We start from the raw sequence: 17,703 nt of genomic DNA on the forward strand, positions 1-17,703 counted from the left end.
ACACTTTTAGGGTCCACATTGCCGCAGAAATGTCAGCATCACATATTCAAGAAGATGGGGCTCCTCAAGGCAGTGTCTTTGGTGTAACCCTATTTGTCATTGCAATAAATGCAGAAGCAGCATCGGTTTCAGGTGGTGCATCAATCTCATTGTAAATAAACGACTTAGCTGTTTGATATGCAGCTTCCCGCATGTTAGTGGCTGAATGTCGCATGCAACTCACACTAGACAAGGTTTCACGTTGGACCACAGAGCATGGTTTCAGATTTTCTCCCTTGAAGACTGTTCCCATGCATTTCTGCTGCCTATGAGGTGATCACCCAGATCGTAATCTACAACTCTATGGTCATCATGTGCGGTGTGTCACAGAGACCCATTTCCTGGGCATTATCTTTGACAACTGGCTTACATGGCAGCCACATATTCGTTAACTCAAAGAGTATTGTCAGCGTGCTCTCAAGTTATTGAGAGTCTTGGGGCACACACCATGGGGTGCTGATCGAGGAACTCTGCTACACCTTTACTACATGCTAGTTAGACCCAAACTGGATTATGGGTGTGAGGTGTAATCCTCAGTCGCCGAGACTAGACTCGATACACTAAACTCTATTCATCATGCTGGGGTGCGTCTGGCGACCGGTGCCTTCAGGTCTTCACCAATCTCAAGTCTACTTGTTCATGCTGATGAGTAGGGCCCGGATAGTTATGCACTAAAAAACCATGAAATATGCATGCAAATATGCACTAAAAACAGGGGAAATATGCATTTATATGCACTAAAAATGCCACTTATAAAGCCAAGAATGCAGGTTATACGGAAACAAAATAGTACAAGCCTTTCTCCTTATGATTTCCATCGTGTCCTTGAACAATTGTGAAACATAGTTCTTACGTAATGTTGATTCGTCAGGCACCTTTTTTCCAGTATACTGTTCCAGGAATGACTTTAGGCACTTGTTATTCAGTTTATGCAATGGAATATCCGCTGAAACAAATGCCTTGCACAAATCTGCGTTGAACTGGGAACGATCAGGCCCTGACTTACTGGAACATGCAAGAAGTAGTTGTTGCTCCTTTTGTGCACTATTGGACTTAACAGCTTCGAGTCGGATGTGCTTGCTTGTTTTAAGGTGTTGTTGGACTTGAAATTTCTTGCTCGCTGTCACTGGTGCTTCACAATATTTACAAAACAGTACACTTCCATCAGTAGTAAATGCATCAAATTCCTTTACATATTATCTCAGCACTTCATTTTGGTTTCTTTGTACTTTCGGCATTTTCACGAGCAGCAGAAGAGAGTAGCTCCACACAGCAGCACTGCTCCTGACTGACTAACTCACTAGTCCAATGAGTCATGACCAGGTGTGGAAACGACAGATTAAAGCGACGTGACCTCACCTCACTTCACCTAACCACACCTCACCTCACCTCCCAGTACCACGTGTGCTCATTCAGTGGCAACAAAGAGATACTGCCAGATGAATATTTTACCAAAATATGCATTTATATGCAGTTATGTAGGTAATATGCACTTATCATAGAAATCACGCAAAATATGCATTTGCATATGAAATATGCAAATGCATAACTATCCGGGCCCTACTGATGAGCCATCCCTTGATCTTCAATGATAATATCTCCAGGTCCAGTGTTAGCTTTGCCTCCACTATCATCCACAGTTTGTAACAAACACTTGTGTAGTTGACGAGAGTATGTCCCCACACTACACTCAGCATCCAGGCCTCCCATGACCTCTTGGCTTTAGGGTAAGGGAAGTTGTGAGAATTCCTTGTCTTCCTCCTGTTCAGATTTGCTCCTTCGGATTCTTTTTTTTTTTCTTTTTTTACAAGGAATAGCCCACCAGGGCACAGGTCATCGACCCACAACAGGGCCTTGGGGGCAAAAAATAAGAGTAAAAAGAAGAAAAAAAGAAAGAAAAAAGTTAAATATTATTTTCATCTAAACGACGAAGATGACGGAAAACCAGTTCCTTGGATTCTACCTGAAGTTCAAGTTTGTCAGTATTTTTGGAGTTCATTCTCTTTTTTTAGACCATGCCTCCTCTTACAGAGGGACTATACCTGTTTACACCGAAGGCTCTATGTCAGATGCAGGAGTGAGTTTTGGGGGTGGTCTTTCCTGATTTTTGTCAGGATGGTAGTCTCCCCACTATGGCATCTATTTTTACTGCAGAGCTTTTGGGTATTTTATTTGCCCTCAGGATTATTTTTACCCAACCACATAATGATTTTACAGTTTTTAGTGAGTCCCATAGTGCTCTCCAGGCCTTAGCTAGTGTCTCATCGCCACATCCCTTAATTATTGTGAGATTGTGAAATGGAGTACCATCGTACGATAAGTTGTACCCCGCTTAACGCAGTCAATTGAACCCACAGGGTACCGCGTTAAGTGAAAACCGCGTTAAGTGAACAACAGAACATAGGGGATTAATTCCAATAGAAACTGGCCCGACCCCCAAACTCCACTTTTTGACGACACACAACTATGTTCTAGTAAAAATAACATCTTAATTTTATGATGGTACATGCACACAATTAATATTTAAGAGAAATAGAGAAATACAGTCGCCAAGTTAATGTCCATTCAAATAATGGACTCGACTCCCTCCCCCTCTTCTCACACTACACTGCTGGCTCTTCCCTCTCTGAGAAATTTTTGGGGGAAACCACTAGATTTTAATAAATAATACCTCAAACTAAAGTTAGGATAATATAATTGACATTGCTGGATTCCTTGTAAGACCAGGAATATTTTGAATATAAATGTCATATATTTTGCACAAACGATAACATATTTACAGTGGGGTATGCTATAACGAATCTAATTGGTTCTAGAACCTTGTTCATTATAGGATTAATCCGTTCCAGGCCCCCAAATACAACCACTTAACACTGAAAAACATAATATAAAATTGTAAAAATTGTAAAAAAGTGCATAAATATGCATCTAAACCCCTGAAATAACCAATATCATTAATACTTGTAATAAAAAACAATAAATTAGTAAAAAAAAAAAAATATTTTTTTTTTAAATAATGTTCGTTGTAGGAGTTTCGTTTGTTATAGCATTCTCAATTTTATAGGTAAAACCGTTCGTTATAGGAATATTCGTAGTAGGATCCATTCGTTATAGCATACCCCACTGTACTCAGAGTAAACATTACTGTATATCTAAAATTTGTATGTCTATTGCAAAATCTATGATGTTTATATTCAAAATGATCATCAAATTGTAAGAATTCCAGCAATGTAAATTATATTCTGGCAGGCTAATTTGTATGAATTTTATGAGCTAAAACAAATATCTTCAGTTAATAAAAAAAAAAATATTCTTCACAACACTATCTGTCAATCAAAGTACCCCACCTTGCCTCCCCCCCTCTTCCAACCGCGCCAGAAGGTCGGTCCGTACCAACCCTCCCTACCAGAGAAGCTTTGGGAGAAAATAGTAATTTACATTTTTAGTAATAAATAATAACTCAGATTAAAGTTAGGATAATATAATTGACATTGCTGGATTCCTTGTAAGACTAGGAATATTTTGAATATAAATGCCATATATTTTGCACAAAAGATAACATATTTACTCAGAGTAAACATTATATCTAAAATTTGTATGTCTAATGCATCTATGATGTTTATATTCAAATGATCATCAAATTGTAAAATTCAACAATGTAAATTATATTCTGGCCGGTAATTTGTATGAATTTTATGAGCTAAAAAAAAAAAAAAATTTTACTTCACCACGATAATGAGTAGATGAACCGTTATGAAAGTTCGTTCTGGCGAGGCACCAATGCATATAGAAATCGCTAAGTGAAAACCTTAAGGTACAACTGTGTACATATATATATATATATATATATATATATATATATATATATATATATATATATATATATATATATATATATATATATATATATATATATATATATATATATATATATATATATATATATATATATATATATATTTTTTTTTTTCAGTAGTTTATATGTACCTTCAGTAGTCCAACACCCTTTTCCAAATTAGCTGCAACAGCACCTGGGCCTTGAGTCTCAAACTTGTCATGAAACTGTTTGACAGTGTCACTGAACTCTGCCACCTTCCTTTGGGTGTTGGTGAGGAAGAACATCTGTACAGGCTGGACAGCTTTTTGAACAATAATTGCACTATGGTGAAGTGCTTCCAGTCGTTCTGATGTATTCTCTAACTGCTCATGATCACTGTCTGGAACCTAAAAGAAAGGTGTAAAATTTGTTAAACAAAATACTGTTAAAGGTTTTACAATTCACTGCTACTTCAATAATCTGTCTGGTACTCAATAATCTGTCTGGTACAGGTGCTTAATATTATACGATGGGGTTAGGGACTTTGAAAATCCACCATAAGGTAATTTATCTTACAGTATATCACCATTAATAACTTGTGGAAAATACGTTCTGTTCCTGAGACCCCGAAGAGCCAGAGTTATCACCAAGAGTGGGTATTTTTCAACTCGTATTTTTGGGTAGTTCTATATATTTTTGTTCAAGCTGGAATGCGATGTCAGCAATGTTACCTAGGTATGTTAATTCCTAGCCAATTCGCCAGGCCAACATACAGGCAATTAAAACATCTACTAATTACTTAATAAGTAATATTAGGAGGACACGTCGCTACCTGGCATTTAATTGCAATTCACAAGACCCCCTCCTTCACCCTCCACCATACGCATCACGACCTTCATCTCTTGCCTGGAGATTCAGCTTTAAATACACACAAAGGGAGCTCTGCAAATTTGTGTTCTAATTGCTGAAATACTAGTAAATATCAATAAAGTTGAGCATTTTAATATTTTTGCATGTTTTATATGAATATTATTAGTCAGTTTAACATTTGTTTAACATATTGATAATATTTGCAGTACAGTGGTCCCTCGGTTAACGAACACAATTCGTTCCAGAAGAATGTTCGTTAACCAAAACTTTCGTTAACTGAATCCATTGTTTCAATGGGATATTGGGTAATTGGTTCCAGCTCACCGAAAAGTGCATACAAAGTAAAAAAAATGCAGTAAAGTACACTTACTTTGGAGGTGTATGTAGAAGGCTCCTGGTTGTTGATGATGATGATGGGAATTAGAAGTGGGGTGGAGGAGAAGGGAGAAGAGAAGGAAGTGGGGATGGAGGAGAAATCACCTTTCAGTACACCCATGCTGGATCCAGTATTTCCACCAATAAAATTTTAAGTTCACTAGGTGTAATTCAGATTATTTTCGGTATTATTTTCTTGTAGCTCCGTTCATTCCTACCACTAATTAATTATCATATTCGAATAAGACGTCTAATTATAAGATAATTTTCATCTATTACATTACCGCGAAATGTATAATAACGGAGATAGCTCTTCCAAAATTTTTTCTATTTTCTTCCATTAACATCGGGCCATTATCGTCTGCCTCTCCACCAACACTGCGTGTCTCCTGCATCCCCTTCATAAATCATCCTGAGCATGCATTGCTGTACATCACCAATCAAAAAGCCATTTTATTTTTGAAACCAATTAAAAATTTTTTGGGTTTAATTCAGTATTTTTGGCCCAATCAAATTCAGTATTCTTTTGGTCTCTCATATTTGAAATTCAAGTTCAGTTCCGACCATGGAAGTCTGCGATGGGTTAATAGAAATATATGGAGCTGATTCGAGTTTTTGGAAAAAAAACAGAAGAAACTATAACATTTTTCGTCATGGTGTTCTTCCAACCTCAGTAAAAGTGTACCAAAGAGCAAGACTGAATATAAATATCATAAAGACCAACATATGTGACGTTGTGTAAGACTCCCCAATGCAACGACAAACAGAACCAGGCCAATAAGGTAAGAAATAGGTGATTCCATCATATGGTGAGAGTCAGTTAAGTTAGGTAGGGTTAGGTTAGGTTTGGTTATTGTTTCTAGTGTTTTATTGTGTATTTGATACGGCAAGACACTTTTTTCGGAAAACAAAAAAAAACGTTAATTTCTGCCAGAAAGGATGGTCATATTCAGTCTCAGCACACACAATTACACAATATATTTTAACTTGCTACAAGTGAACGGAGCTACAAAAAATTTTTCCTTATTTTCTTTAAATCAACACTACACTATATATTATTAATATGTTTACTAAAAATCAGAATGACCAATAATTTCAATGAAAAATGCTAAAATATTCAAGACACCAAGAAAATGGTTGCTCTCTCGACAGTAAACGAAGTCAGACTAAACCTGTACTGCATAAAATAATATCAATGTTAAATGTTAAAATTACTAATAATTTTAACATAAAACATTAAAAAATATTAAAGAGCTCAACTTTATTGATATTTACTCCATTGGAAACGAATTTAAACAGAACAGATTACTGAATTGGCTGAGTACTGTACCCCCTCAGCTGATCCTCAAAACAATAAAAGGTGATGTTTGTAACAGTTCACTGTACTGCATATATTATCAATACATTATGTTAAATAAATGTTAAAATTACTAATAATTTTAATATAAAACATTCAAAAACATTAAATAGCATAACTTTCTTGATATTTACTCCATTGGAAATGAATGTAAACATAGAACAGATTACTGAATTGGCAGACTGGCCATCAGCTGACCAGCTGATGCTCACAACAAAACGTGATTATCGTAAGAATTTCGTTAATCAAATTTTTGTTCGTTAACCGAATTGAAGATTCTTATGGAAGGTAATTCGTTAGCCGAGGCGTTCGTTAACCGACGGACCACTGAACAGGGAACTAGTTAGTTGTGCACCCATTAGATGCGTGTTTCGCTCACAAGGTGTCAGTTGGGACTTTGACATGGTGGAGAGAGCATCTATTTTGTTGGTGTCTTGAATATTTAGCTAACCAAGCTCAGTCTACATAAAGTTTTTCAACAAATATTTTCGGCTCAATATATGTAACTTTATTCATTTGTTGAAACTCATTTACATGCATACACTGTCCTATGGGCAAAGCTGTACTGTACTGTACATGTAATCAAAATAATGTATACTAAAATTTTAGTCTAGTGCAAACTATTGCATGTTTACATTCAAATTAATCACTATCTTATAAGAATTCCAGCAATGTAAATTATATTCTACCTGGTCACTTCTATGAAATTTTATAAGAAAGAAACAAAAAATCAATCTAAAGGACATAAATAAACAAATAAATACTTCACTAGACCTTCGGCCCCAACTGTTAAACATGTCAATGTCACCTCACCTCCCCTCCCTCCCTCCCAGCAAAGGTTTTGTGGTTACACAAAAGGCTTTAAGTTTTTATCTTATAAAATTTCACAGACTAAAGTTAGGCGAATATAATTTGCAGTGCTGGAATCCTTGCAAGACAGTGAATAATTTGAATATAAACATCATATATTTTGCACAAGGGATATAAATTTTGTACATTAGTGTACTTACTACATTTTAAAATGTAAAGTTTTTCAACTGTATTTTTGGGTAGATTTACTTAAATTTCTTCATTTATTTTCATTCATTTACATGCACACACCATACTAAAAGAAACGTAAAAGAAATAAATTACCTTAGTGCAAACCTGTAGTGTACATGTACTAAATTGATTACAGTACTAAAATTGTTATGTCTAGTGCAAATTATAGCTTGTTTATATTCAAATCAATCACTATCTTATAAGAATCCCAGCAATGTAAAGTATATTCTCCCAGGTCATTTCACTGGCATTTTATAAGAGAGAAGCTTAGTCACTTAAGGACTGATAAATAACCACACATTAGACCTTGGGCGCCAACTGTCAAATGTATCACCTCGCCGCCCTCTCCCTCCCTTCCTCTCCACCATCTGCCCAGCCAGGGTTTTAGGCTTACAGTTTTTATCTTGTATAATATCTCAGGCTAAAGTTAGGAGATTATAATTTGCATTGCTGGAATCCTTGCAAGACAGCCAATAATTTGAATATAAATGTCATATGTTTTGCACAAGAGATAAAAATTAATCACCTGTATCACATTACAGTAGTGATTTAAGAGTAAGAGTGTATATGTACGTATATATATAGTAATTTAACGGCGATTTAGGGGAATTTTAGGAGTGTTTCGGACTTTATGCATTTTTGGCTTTACTTTGTATGTACTTTTCTGTGAGCTGGAACCAATTCCCCAATATCCCATTGAAATAATGGATTCGGTTAATGAAATTTTTGGTTAACGAACGACTCTGTGAAACGAATTGTGTTCGTTAACCGAGGGACCAATGTATATACATATTTTACCCATAGTCACATAAATTCACGATCGATGTATTCAGCCATTGAGCCTCGAGTCATGGTCATGGATTCACGATTGTTATTGAGTCTTCTGGAATTTTTGGTTTGATCACGCTATAACAGACCCTTATGTTGTTTTTTTCCAGACTGTGCTTCTCACCAGCTACGAAGAAAATGGACAAATTTATTACTCGACCATCCTCATCAAACAAGAACTACGAAACCCACAGAGTGACGAGTCAAAATCTTCTGATGATGAGTCAGAGGTCACATCCATTGTGCGTAAGTGGAAGAAAAGCTCTGCTCATGTTAAGGAGCCAAAAATTAGGAAATATGACATTTACCTTAACTATGGCAAGAAGATGCCTCACACAATCGGGGAAAGCTTTGATTATGCCCTGTACAATTGAGATTGTTATGGAAATGAAAGGGGAGGAGAAAGCCAAGGCACTGGCAAAATACTAATATCGAATGACACTGTAAAACGCCGCATCTCATCTATGTCTGAGGACATATAGATACAGTGTACTGCACATCTCCGTGACAATAACTTTGCCATCCAGCTGGATGAGTCAACAGGTGTGTCCATAATGTCACATCTGCTGGCATATGTGCACTATGAGTGGGAGAAGGAGATAAGAAAAGAGAAGACTTTTTGTTTTGCAAAGATATGAGGACGACAACAGCAGGCACGGAATTTTTTTCAAAATCTAGATGATGTTATGAGGGATAATAACATCACCTGGACAAACTGTATTGGAATATGTACGGATGGTGCCCCAGCAATGACTGGCAGGCACAAGGGACTCGTACACAGAATAAAAGAAGTTGCTCCCCGTGCCATTTCAACTCATTATCTTTTGCACAGAGAAATGCTCGCCGTAAAAGACAATGAACCTGGGCTTCACACGGTTATGAACACTGCCATAACCATCATGAACTTTGTTAAAGCAAAAGCCACAAACTCCAGACTCCAGATTGTTCACTGCAATCTGTGAGGAAGTAGGCATGGACCACCACTCCCTGCTAATGCATACAGAGGAGAGATGGTTGTCCCGCGGGAGGAAGTTCACACGCTTATTCAACCTGAGGGAGGAACTGTGTACATTCCTGTCGGAGAAGAAGCCTGATCTAGCAAAGTTATCGATTGATGAGAAATGGCTTGTTCAACTCAGCTATCTTACAGATATATTCAATGAAGTAAACAAGCTGAACAAAACGATGCAAGGTGCAAGCACAAATAGCATTTCCCAGTACGAAAAAGTTGAGGCATTCAAAAGAGAGCTCAAGTTGTGGAAAATTCGTGCTTTGTCAGGAATCACTGATATGTTCGAACAGATGCATGTGTTCATTCATGAGAGAAACATGAATTTCAATGAGATCAAATTACAGGTAACATTACACCTGTCAAAGATGTTAGACAAATTCAAGTTATTTTCCTGAACTAACTGAGGAGCAAGCTGCTTCTTACCGGTGGATTGTAAATCTCTTTACTGAGAACATTGAGACCAAGCTTCCAGAAGCATCACCATCCCAACTATTAGAAGAGCTCATTGACTTATCATCTGATAGCACCCTGCGAGCTCATTTCAATGCAATATCACTAGATATTTTCTGGGCTCAGTGTGTTGATGAGATCCCAGTATGTCATGATGCAGCAATGAAGGTGTTAAATACCATTCAGCACCACCTACCTGTGTGAGGCTGGCTTTTCAGCCATGACAGCACTGAAAACTAAATAAAGGTCAATGTTAAGCATTGAAGATGACACGAGTGTCTGTTTATCAAAGACATCCCCGCGTATTGAGAACATTATTGCTAGGCACCAGCAACAGGTCTCATATTAAGTACAGCTTGTATTTGGCGTCAAATGATAAAATCCGCAGGGATTAAGTGAAATTTTTGGTTGATTTATTTAATGCCACTTTATTATGATCATGTTTCAAAGGCAGTTAAACATGTTTGTTATTGACCAAGTAAACCTTTTATCTCCTCTTTAAACTGTTTTCAGAGGCCATTTTAGTTGTATCATGTTTGTACAATGAAAAAATCCACAGTAAGTTTTTATCTCATTTTTATGTTGAAAAGTCACTTCATAGAATTCTACCATGTTTCAAAGGCAGTTAAACTTTGTTGTTATTGATCAATTCAATATTTTGTTTTGACCTCTTGCAAATGTTTTCAGAGACCCTATGATTTGTATCATATTTGTACAATGAGAAAATCCACTTTTTAGGAAAAACACTTTTGAGAAAAATAAACACTTAATGAGAAAAACACCTTTTCGATCATTGCAAGCAAAATGTGGGGGTCCCGGGAATATTTTACTGGATGCAGGGGGTCCGCCGAGGTTAAAAGGTTGAGAAATCCTTCTTTAGATGACCGATAGTAACCTTAGTTTTCATTTTACTCCTGGCATATGCATAAAAGGACTTGGGATCTTTCTCAATATATTGGGCAATTTCACCTCAAAATGTCGTTGCGCTGATCTAATTTCCTAATTGGCCACATTTAGGGCTCTTCTATACAGTTAACCCTCACTTTACGCGGTTAATGTAACCCGGAGGGTCCCGCGTAAAGTGAGACACGCGTAAAGTGAATAACATAACATATGGGATTAATTGAAATGGAGTCCGGGCCGATCCCCAAACTCCACTTTTTGACGACACACAACTATGTTGTAGTAAAAATATTATCTTAACTTTATGATGGTATGCACACACAATTAATAATTAAGAGAAATATCAATAATATTAGGTTTTTTAACACTTACATTAGTAGAAAAAATGGCTGGGCACACGGGGATGGGCGGTTGGTTCCGAGGCAGAGGGCAGATTATTGGCCCTCACCTGTGTCACTTGTATCAATTGTATCACTATCCACCACAGAGGCTTGCAGGGCCTCTTTGTCAAACTCCCCAAAGTCCATATAAGTCCATATCCTCACCATAATTATCACTATCACTGACTTGGGCCGGCTGTGGTGGGTGGCGGGTGAAGAACTGGTAATGTTTTGATGACTGGGCGACCTTGTGCGCACCATGTTCGCGCAGCTTACACAACATGGCGGATGGCGGGAGGTTTGGATCCAAAAATGGCGCGGCTCGCCAGCCGCTCTCCGCGTAAAGGGGTACACGCACCGCGGAATGTGAGCATCCTGGGTTCCGGCAGGGCACCGCGTAAACGTGGAAACGCGGAATGCGGGACCGCGTAAAGTGAGGGTTGACTGTATACTATATAATCTGCATGATGCCGGAGTTCTAATATTTCTTCCACAACTGGCATTTTTTCTTGCAGGCTTCCCAAGATCTGTGATCCATCCACCTGGTCCCAATCCCTCTTCTCTGCGTTTTCCAGGGTATACATTCCTATACTGTTAACTCAAGGATTTCCATGAAGTTTTGCATTGATTTGTCTACGTCTGACTCCTCTCTAAAGTTTATCTCTCCTGAGCTGGTAATCTCCATGGTTAAAGTCATAGTATTCATCCGTAACTACTTTCTTTTGGCTATAAAAGATTATATTACATCTTAGTATATGGCAGTAGCTGGTAGAGTTAGTTTCTCCTTGACATGTACCTCATCCACCAGTTCTCAAGACAATCTTGAATTTTGTCTCTCGTTGTGGGTACCGACATGTGTTGAGTAAGGAATGAGTTTTGAATGAAATCAAGGTTATTCTTCTTGCTAATCTTGTGTGGTAAGATTCACTTTTTTTTCTCTCTCTTTTTTTTTTTACGGGGAATAGCCCACACGGGCACAGGTCATTGACACACAATGGGCCTAGGGGGCGAATAAATAAGAGAAAAAAAAAAGAAAAGAAAAAGACCATATTAATCTACACCACGAAGAGCCTGGAAAACCAGCTTCTTAAAGTGAGACAGATTGTAAGAGTGTGGAAACATAGAAGAAGGCAGAGCATTCCACAGTTTCGCTGTGAGGAAAGAAGGAAGTACTATAATGGGTTATTTTAGTGTGACCGACATCCATACAGAAACGGTGGGCACCGCGGGCAAGACGGGTGATAAAAGCCCACGGCCTTGCCGGCAGTACACAGGATGCCAAATCCACCGAACATTGCCCGTTAAAGTAACTGTAAAAGAGAGAGAGTGAAGCAACATTGCAGCAGAAAGAAAGGGAAGAAAGATTATCAACTAAAGGAAGAGATTTAATAAGACAAAATGCCTTTGATTCTACCCTATCAAACAGTTGTACAGAACAAGAGCCACCCCAGATATGAGAGCAGTACTCCAAGTTAGGACGAATGAATCCCTTATAAAATTGAAGCAACTGCTCAGGAGTGAAGTAGCTACGGCAACTGTACAGCATTCCCAGCTTTCGGGAGGCAGCTTTAACAATGTTGTGGATGTATGGTTTCCATGACATACTAGAGGAAATGGTGAGACCTAGCACATCTATTTTAGAATTTGGCAGAATGATTGTGTCCTGAAATGTGAATGGTGGGAGATCAACTAATTTGGAAAGTGTAATTGGTAAATACTGAGTTTTATTACTATTGAATTTAACCAAGTTTTTACCTCCCCATTCAGAGATGCTGTACAGATCTGCATTGATAGAGGTAATGATATCAGCTCTAGAAACAGATCTAGTTTCAGAATTAGGGGGAAGGGAAAAAGGTGAAGAAGAGTGAAGAGTAGAATCATCAGCATAAGAATGGATAGAATTAGTCGTAGTGTGAAGTAAATCATTGATAAAAAGAATAAAGAGAGTAGTTGAAAGAACAGAACCCTGTGGGACACCACTACTGATAAAGAAACAGCCAGAGGTCAATCCCTCAATGACAACTGCCATGGATTGGTTCTCAAGGAAGCTAGAAATTAGAGAAAAAAGTGGGGGAGAGAAACCATGAGAAGGAAGTTTAGAAAACATAGACTTGTGCCATACCCTGGCAAATGCTTTGGAAATGTCAAGGGCTAAGACAAAAATTTCCCCATAATCCCTAGTCTATTGTCTCATGATTTAAGTCTCTCATGATGAGGGCTTATGCTTTGGATGCTGTGTGGATGACTTTATGGGTATCTGCTACTTCCTCCTCCGAAGGTGAGTCAGCCCTATAGCACACAACTACTGTCAGTTATCAAATCACACAAAATAGATTTCGATGATCCCATTTAATTTAGCTCATCATTATTGGTTACTGTCAGGTGCTCCTTGACATACAATAGTACACTACCTCCTCATGTGGCCCTGTCTTTTCTGAATGGTGGATGATAACCAGGTAAATAAAATTCACCCTGCAACACATCTTCTCATACCCATGACTCGCTAATTCAAATGATGTTTTTGTGTCTGCATATGCCCTCACTAGACTTCTGGCATTTGTGTACCAACACTTGATTGGCCCAGTTTCTAGGACTGTCCTTTTTGAAGAAAATAATTCTAAAGCAACAGGAGATCTCGGAGTAGCAGTGGGCCCCAGAGGGAAGGCACATATGCCCACTAGCATGTGGATACGTCCTACCGCCTACCAACCATTGCCCCGCTGCCTTGCAGATTAACCTTGCTAGGTATAAGAATACGAAAAATCTGCAGTGGAGCCCTGCATCAGGCAGACACGCTTACAGATATCTAACAAGACTCTGACGACGGAATAGGTGACCACCATGGGAACCCAACGACTACACCGGCGGAAGAAGCCAATGCATGATGGACAGGCTAATAAGGGTAATATATATATATATATATATATATATATATATATATATATATATATATATATATATATATATATATATATATATATATATATATATATATATATATATATATATATATATATATATACCCACCTAAACCCCGACTTACGACTATACGGACTTACGTCCAATGGTACTTACGACCTGCTTTGACCGTACGTCCATACGGGACATACGACTGCGACCGCCGTGACCAAAAATTTTTTCAAATGACGCGCGCATTTTCTATACCGAAACGTTTCCGTCCCGGGCGAGAGGGAGGGATGGCTTGGGTCGCCTCGTGGCTGCACTCACTCAGTGGAGCGCTTTGTTTGTGTTTGGCTATCGTATCCTATACTGATCGCGCTGTGAACTTTCGTTATTATTGTATTTAATTGACTTTATAATGACTGGAAAGCGTAAAAGTGAGAGTGCTGGTGGTACTCCAAGGAAAAGGAGACAGGCAATTACTTTTGAGATGAAACTGAAGATAATAACACAGTATGAGAATGGAAAAACAGTAGCAACAATCTCACGCGACCTAGGTTTCTCACACTCGACTATATCCACTATTCTGAAGGACAAGGAACGTATTCGTGAAGTAGTGAAAGGAACAACACCTATAAAGGGAACTATAATAACAAAGAAAAGACAAGGTCCTATCCACGATATGGAAAAATTATTGGTGATATGGATAGAAGACCAGATACAGAAGCGTGTACCCTTAAGTGTTCTAACCATACAGGCTAAAGCAAGAAGCCTGTTCCAAAGCCTGAAGGAGCAGGCAGGAGATGAATGTGATCAAACCTTTACAGGAAGTCAAGGGTGGTTTGATAGATTTAAAAAACGCTACAGTCTACACAGTGTTAAGGTGAGTGGAGAGGCAGCTAGTGCCGATGTTGGTGCTGCCGAAGCTTTTAAGGAGGAGTTAGATGATGTGATTGTGGAAGGGAATTATTTGCCAGAGCAAATATTCAATGTGGATGAGACTGGATTATTGTGGAAACGCATGCCTGACCGGACATACATCCACAAAGAGGCAAAAAAAATGCCCGGATTCAAGGCATTCAAGGACAGAATTACACTTCTGTTGGGGGGGAATGTTGCTGGTTTCAAGCTAAAGCCCTTCATGATCTATCATTCAGAGAACCCCAGGGCTTTTAAACATGTCAGCAAGCACACACTGCCAGTGTTTTATCGCAGTAACAAGAAAGCCTGGATGACCCTAGTACTATTTGAGGATTGGTTCATGACTTGTTTCATTCCACGAGCCAAGGAGTATTGTCTGCAACAAAGGATTCCATTCAAGATTTTACTGATTTTGGATAATGCTCCGGGACACCCACCACACCTGGACGACATGCACCCTGATGTTAAGGTAGTCTACATGCCACCTAACACTACCTCTATCATCCAACCCATGGATCAAGGTGCTATTTCTGCCTTTAAAGCATATTATTTACGCACGACCTTCGCTCAGGCTGTTGCTGCTACTGAAGGTGAGAAAACGCTCAGACAGTTTTGGAAGGAGTACAACATTTTGTCATGTATAAAGAACATTAGTGCAGCATGGGATCAGGTTACAAAACATTGCATGAATGGAATATGGAAGAAAATCCTGAAAAGATATGTGAACAGTTTCAAAGGATTTAATGAAAGTGAAGTTATTTTGGATATTAGTAACAAGATAGTGGACTTAGGTAAACAGCTGGAGTTAGAAATTGATACTGAAGATGTTGGACAGTTGGTTGAAAGTGTAGCAGAAGAGCTCAGTAACGAGGATCTTATTGAACTAGATGCACAGAAAGTTGCAGAGGAAGAAGAGAGACAAAATGTAGAAGAAGAGCCTGCACCCCCCAAAAAGTTTTCAGTGAAACATATGGCAGAGGCATTTGCTACAATTAATAAAGGAATGCAAATGTTTGATGGCATGGATCAAAATTATGAGCGTTATGCCAAAGTTGACAGAATGATCCAAGATTCACTTGCTTGCTACAGAGAAATTTATAATGAAAAGAAAAAGAAAACTGTGCAGTCTAAATTGGACACCTATTTCAAGAAGTCCCCCAGTACTGGCTCCTCACGCCCCACCAGTGCTGCCTCTTCACTCCCTCAAGATGATCCAATACCTTCAACCAGCAAGTTACCACAGTACATAAACCTGTCTGAAGGAAGCGACATTGATGACCCACCCAGCCCTGTCTCCTCTTCTGCTTCTTCCAATTAATATAGTCTCCATGTATCCTGTAAATAGAAAATTATGGGGGCCCTGTGTGCATTCAGCTGACTACATTTAAGGTAAGTGCTCAGTCACACTGTATCCATTCCTCATTATTTATTACTTTTACTGTACTGTATCCATTCCTCATTATTTTTTACGTTTAGTGTACTGTATTTCATTGTAGATTTTTAAAAAAAATTTGAAAAAAAAAAATTTTTGAATTTTTTTTTTTTTGGATTTTATTTTTTATCTATATCGGACTTACGACCATATCGGACTTACGACCTGGATTTGGGTCCCTAACCCCGTCGTAAGTCGGGGTTTAGGTGTATATATATATATATATATATATATATATATATATATATATATATATATATATATATATATATATATATATATATATATATATATATATATATATATATATATATATATATATATATACACACACACAGTTGTACCCCACTTAACGCGGTCAATAGAACCCAGAGGGTCCCGTGTTAAGTGAAATCCGCGTTAAGTGAACAACAGAACATATGGGATTAATTCCAATAGAAACCAGCCCGACCCCCAAACTCCACTTTTTGAAGACCATAACTATGTTGTAGTAAAAATAACATCTTAATTTTATGATGGTACATGCACACAATTAATACTTAAGAGAAATAGAGAAATACAGTCGCCAAGTTAATGTCCATTCAAATAATGGACTCAACTCCCTCCCCCTCTCACACTACACTGCCGGCTCTTCCCTCTCTGAGAAATTTTGGGGGGAAAACCAGGTATAGTAATAAATAATTCCTCAAACTAAAGTTAGGATAATATAATTGACATTGCTGGATTCCTTGTAAGACCAGGAATATTTTGAATACAAATGTCATATATTTTTCACAAAAGATAACATATTTACTCAGAATAAACTTTACATCTAAAATTTGTATGTCTAATGCAAAATCTATGATGTTTATATTCAAAATGATCACCAAATTGTAAGAATTCCAGCAATGTAAATTATATTCTGGCCGGATAATTTGTATGAATTTTATGAGCTAAAACAAATATCTTCAGTTAATAAAAAAAAAAAATATTCTTCACTGTAACAGATGGTCGGTCGGTCCCTCCCTCCCCCCCACCAACCGTCTCACCAGATGTGTGGCAAAACCAGAATATTTACCTTTTAGTAATAAATAAGACCTCAAACTAAAGTTAGGATAATATAATTGACATTGCTGGATTCCTTGTAAGACCAGGAATATTTTGAATATAAATGTCATATATTTTTCACAAAAGATAACATATTTACTCAGAATAAACTTTACATCTAAAATTTGTATGTCTAATGCAAAATCTATGATGTTTATATTCAAAATGATCACCAAATTATAAGAATTCCAGAAATGTAAATTATATTCTGGCTGGGTAATTTGTATGAATTTTATGAGCTAAAACAGGCAGTCAGGCAGGGCGGCGGGTGGGGCGAATCTAAAAATAGCT

General features: G+C 37.8%; 1 protein-coding gene across 1 annotated transcript in view; it reads right to left on the reverse strand.

Annotated features, from left to right (window-relative positions):
• The window catches only part of LOC121870543 (dynein axonemal heavy chain 10-like), a gene marked incomplete in the record, with an annotated part of 128,200 nt that overhangs the window by 35,274 nt on the left and 75,223 nt on the right, over positions 1–17,703 (reverse strand). Inside the window, 1 exon segment of the mRNA XM_042372377.1 lies at positions 4,027–4,263. Coding sequence (XP_042228311.1) covers positions 4,027–4,263 — 237 coding nt within the window.

Source organism: Homarus americanus, unplaced genomic scaffold, assembly GCF_018991925.1.
Source record: "Homarus americanus isolate GMGI-L3 unplaced genomic scaffold, GMGI_Hamer_2.0 scaffold32583, whole genome shotgun sequence".
Taxonomy (NCBI): domain Eukaryota; kingdom Metazoa; phylum Arthropoda; class Malacostraca; order Decapoda; family Nephropidae; genus Homarus; species Homarus americanus.